The sequence below is a fragment of the Penaeus japonicus genome, unplaced genomic scaffold (genome assembly GCF_977035675.1).
Source record: "Penaeus japonicus unplaced genomic scaffold, GWHDUDI00000001_assembly GWHDUDI00000040, whole genome shotgun sequence".
NCBI lineage: Eukaryota > Metazoa > Arthropoda > Malacostraca > Decapoda > Penaeidae > Penaeus > Penaeus japonicus.
Window position 1 is genome coordinate 7,522,243 of NW_028234442.1, and position 5,000 is coordinate 7,527,242.

Below are 5,000 nucleotides of genomic sequence, written 5' to 3' on the forward strand. Positions count from 1 at the left end.
TAGCTCTTGAGCTATTTCCGACTAGCCAGCCTCCCCTTTTGGTTTGATTAATATCCTCAGCATTTGTTTCGTCTAAAAAAAAATAACATGATCTGGGATAAGAACATGCCATGTCTGGCTAAAAGGGCGCTTATCCCTTGGCTTCAGTTCAGTTCCAGAATCAGAGAAGGTGATGAACCCCAGGCTTGTACGTATGTATATGTGTATAATATAGTTATCTGTACATGCCTGTGGTTCTTAAGGTGTATCATTACGGTTATTAATGTCTCTGAATGCCCGCCTCGTTTAGGAATGACGGCCCTTCATCTAGCGTCGTGGGGAGGACACGTCAAGATCGTCCAGAAGTTGATTATCGCCGGATGTGAAGCAGCTGCCCAGGATGACGAAGGTAATTATATATACATACATACACACATACACACACACACACACACACACACACTCCAACACACACACACACACACACACGTACATATATATATATTTTATAATATATATATATATATTTATATATTTGTGTGTGTGTGTGTGTGTTGTGTGTGGTGTGTGTGTATGTATGTATGTATACTAATATATATTTTTTTATTATATATATAATATATATTATTTTTATATATTATATATACATATATATATATATATATCTTTAATATTTATATATATAAATATTATATATATACGTATACACCGGTTACACACAAACTATACTTATGACCTTTTCCCAGACATAGTGGCAATGCAAATAGCGACTCGAACTGCGTCCACACCCATTTTGGAACTACTGAAAGGGGGCGGGTGTCCCCTAGACTTCCTGACGGAGGATGGGTCACGTGCTGACCTGGCGGCCGACGTTGCGGCAACTCGAAACCGTTAAAGTGGCTAGTTCCAAAAATGGCGCTAACTCGGGGATGCGTGCCCAAATGGTCTTGTCGCAGCGGCTGTGGCGGAGACGGAAGAGCAGGTTCACGTGGTGCAGTGGCTCGCGGGCCGCAAGGACAACAAAAAGGTCTGCAATGGTAGAGCAAAACTCTGACACAACAATAAGAAAAGCCAGTGAGTGTGTGTATGCGTGTGTGTGTGTGTGTGTGTGTGTGTGTGTATGTGTATGTTTGTGTGTGTGTGCGTGTATGTATGTGCGTGTGTGTGTGTGTGAATCATAAAAGACAAACACATTAACAGAGATGATAAAACACTGCCACAGTAAGAAAGGTTAGACTCGTAACGCTTCGAAATTTCAAAGAAGTTCACCATCAGATATTCCCGTTTTTTTATTTATTTCTAGATATGCACATACACTCAGTTGAAAAAGTTAATTATCATATTCTCATCGCAGGCAAAACTTTCCGAAGCTTGTGATTTCATTGAAGACTTGAGGAAGGTTGAGTAGAAGGAAAGGCCTTGGACCCCCTCTACACGGAAGGTTATGGACAAGGTACTAGATGGTTTGTGATAACTATATCCGCATCTCCTTTTAAAATATTCGTTAAAAAAAAAATCTATCATCAAACAAGGGCTCAAGGTTAATACAAGAAATCCAGCTGGGTTGAGATGATACAAAAGTTTTAATATCACTGCATTAGATAACTATTATCTCATTAGATATCAACAATCTTTCGTTTTTTTTCTTGGATTGTCCTTGCACTGGCAGCCGAGGCAGGATACAAAGATGTAGTGGACTACTTTGATCAATGAGCATTGTAGATTGTCAATGTAGAAAATGCTGACAGAAGGTAAAGTGTGGCATCGAATTTTCATTATATTCATCATGGAATAAGTTTGGATGTAAAATATAATCGTAGGAGAACTATTGTACCTAATCCGATAGTCTAATTTGATGGCATACTTTAATTGTGTATTGTACATGCATGTAAAATGATGAGAGCTATGTGATTCAATAATGATAATGCATTCGACATGTATGCAAGACTCATCCTAGTTTGAGCTATTTCGACTAGCCGATCTCCCATTTTTGGTTTGATTAATACTCAGCATTTGTGCGTCTAAAAAAAAAAATAATAAAATGATTGGGATAAGAACTTCCATGTCTGGCTAAAAGGGCGCTTATCCCTTGGCTTCAGTTCAGTTCCAGAATCAGAGAAGGTGATGAACCCCAGCTTGTACGTATGTATATGTGTATAATATAGTTATCTGTACATGCCTGTGGTTCTTAAGGTGTATCATTACGGTTATTAATGTCTCTGAATGCCCGCCTCGTTTAGGAATGACGGCCCTTCATCTAGCGTCGTGGGGTGAGGGCCAGTCAAGATCGTCAGAAGTGATTATCGCGGATGGAAGCAGGCCTGCCAGGATGACGATGGTAAATTTAAATTATAAATACAAACATACACAATACACAAAGAGAGCACACACACACACACACACACAACAACACACACACACACACAAACATAAATATAAATATATCTTCTATATATAGATATTATATATAGTGTGTGTGTGTGTGTGTGTGTGTGTGTGTGTGTCTTATGTATGTATATTTATCTTATATAAAAAATAAATTATATATATGATTATATATTTATATATATATATTGTCTAATATATATATATATATATATATATATATATATATATATGTTTTTTTATATGATTTATATATATGTATGGTATATATATATATATATATATATATATATTACATTCATATATATATTTATATATGTATATATAATATATATTCCTTTTCTCCTCTCTCTTTCCTACTCACCTTTATCATCTTTTGATCTACCATAACTCCTTCACTATCTTTCCTTTTCTTCCCCGTCATCTCCCTTCTTCCCACTCTCTCTTCTTCACTCCCTGTCTAACTCCCATCCTCCTTAACGTCCTTCCTGTCTTTTACTCCAATTTCTCATATCCATCCCCCCTTCTCTCACCGCAGGAAACACCGCCTTCCACCTGGCTAGCACCGGCGGCCACCTGCAGACCATGCAACTCCTCTACCACGAAGCCAACCCCGAGAGCCGGACGGGGGACGGAAAGACGGCCCTTCACCTGGCGGCCGAGTACGGCAACCTGAAGGCTGTGCGCTGGCTGCTTGGCAAAGACTTCGACCCAAACGTTCGCGACGGCTCCGATTGCACGCCGGTTGACTACGCCCGTAAAGAGAGGAACACTAAAATACACGAGTACCTGCTTCGCTGGAGACATTACATGCAGGAGAAGGTGTGAACGCGGTCTTTCTCTGTACCTCTGTTTCGGTTCTCTCTCTCTCTCTCTCTCTCTCTCTCTCTTTTAATCTTACTTCATGCCTGGTTATCTCTCCTTTGGCCCTATCTACCTTCGCTTCTCTTTCTTTGTCTCCTTTGTATTCGTCTAGTTTTTCATCTTGGTATACATCTGTCTTTACCATGCACCTCTCTCTCTCTCTCTCTCTCTCTCTCTCTCTATCTATCTGTCTATCTCTCTCTTTCTCTGTTTGTCTCTACCTTTTGTCTCTTTTGTTGCCTCTGTCTGTATCTCTTCTTTTACGTCCGTTTTTGACAAAGATGTTAAAGATTTAGGAATTCCATATGCATAAAAAAGCTGTGAACTGTGATATACCTTCAATCCGGAACAAAATTTAATAATTCAAAAGTTATCTCTTCTCCCTGAGTATATCTTTTTTTATTGATAAATTCATATTTGCTTTTGTACGTCCACCTTTGGGAGGGAAACAAGTAATCTCTCTGTTTGAATTCATAAACGTTGAAGATAGACACTGAAGACATGGACATTTCAGTGGAGGAAAAAATGACCTCAGAAGAGTTTGCTTGCTTTATTTAATATCAGTAAAGCAGGCAAGGATGCCGAAAAGGATTCCAGTAACGGTGGGGGTGATAGTAATGGTGATGATGATCATAATGATAAGGAGGATAATCGCAATGAGGATAACGATATGGATAATAGTGATGATACTACTACTAATAATAGCAATAACAATAATGAAAATAAAAATGATATGTATAATATTGAAAGTATGACGATAAGAATATCTGGTGATACTCATGATCACATTCTTACTCCTATTGTTATCATCACAATTTTTATTGCATTTTTAAATAGTAATAACTACCACTAACGTTATAGTAGAGATGGCCTCCATTCAGTTTTCCTTTCAACTCCATCTAAATTACGTAAATCTACTGATTTTTCAGTCGTCAGTCCGGAAATATGAAGTAGAAAATGAACGGCTTCGTCGCACCCAAGTAAGTTGTTTTTTATTTCTTTTAAAATATAGGAAATACATTTAGATAGAGGTAGATAGATCTGATAGACATCTTTGGACACATCATCAGAACAGACCTCCAGAGGTTAGAATATATGCAGAAAGTCACTATCTTATTCTCCACGACTAGAACCATGTGCTCGGCCAAAATGGCGGCCTTATTCCAAGCCAGGCAACGCCAATGATCCCCACCTGTGAGTCCATCACGTGATTTGACTTTACCCTTTCCTTTCTCAACTCTCTTCAACGCTAATGCCACTGATCAGGACCCATAAGGCGATTATATGAACAAGCCTACGACCTGAAATAACCTGCATCTGTCAGGATTAGGCTTTTATATCGAATCTCATGCATGGTCTGGCCTCATGCCTACAATGATTGCCCAAATTAAGATATCAGTCCCGAGGAATCTTCCTTCTATATTTGGCGTAAATTGCAACCAGTCTATAGCATGCCCCCTCTTAGCTGTTTGAGAAAGGAAAGAGTTATATCAGGTGTCCTATGAAGCAATGAAACGGGAGTAAGCGTGCCGTAGCGACTAAAGTTTTATCATTGGTGTTGATTTCTCCTGACTTTAGCACATCCGTGCCCTATGTTCTGGTCTCTAGCTGATGCCTTTGGTTCCATGGCGGTAGCCTCGCCTGTAACATTAGAGTTGGTCCGTCTTGACATCCTTAGATCCTTATAGTGTTCCAAGCTTTTATCCTTGGCTGATGCCCTCGGAGTTCATGGATGTAACTTCACACGCAATGACAAACTTCTGCAGCGACGT

General features: G+C 39.1%; 1 protein-coding gene across 1 annotated transcript in view; it reads left to right on the forward strand.

Annotated features, from left to right (window-relative positions):
* LOC122243859 (uncharacterized) overlaps positions 1-5,000 on the forward strand; it is a gene marked incomplete at its 5' end in the record, with an annotated part of 15,524 nt that overhangs the window by 9,216 nt on the left and 1,308 nt on the right. The window contains 3 exon segments of the mRNA XM_086533779.1: positions 290-388; positions 2,903-3,186; positions 4,158-4,208. Of these exon segments, the coding sequence (XP_086389905.1) occupies positions 290-388; positions 2,903-3,186; positions 4,158-4,208 (434 nt within the window).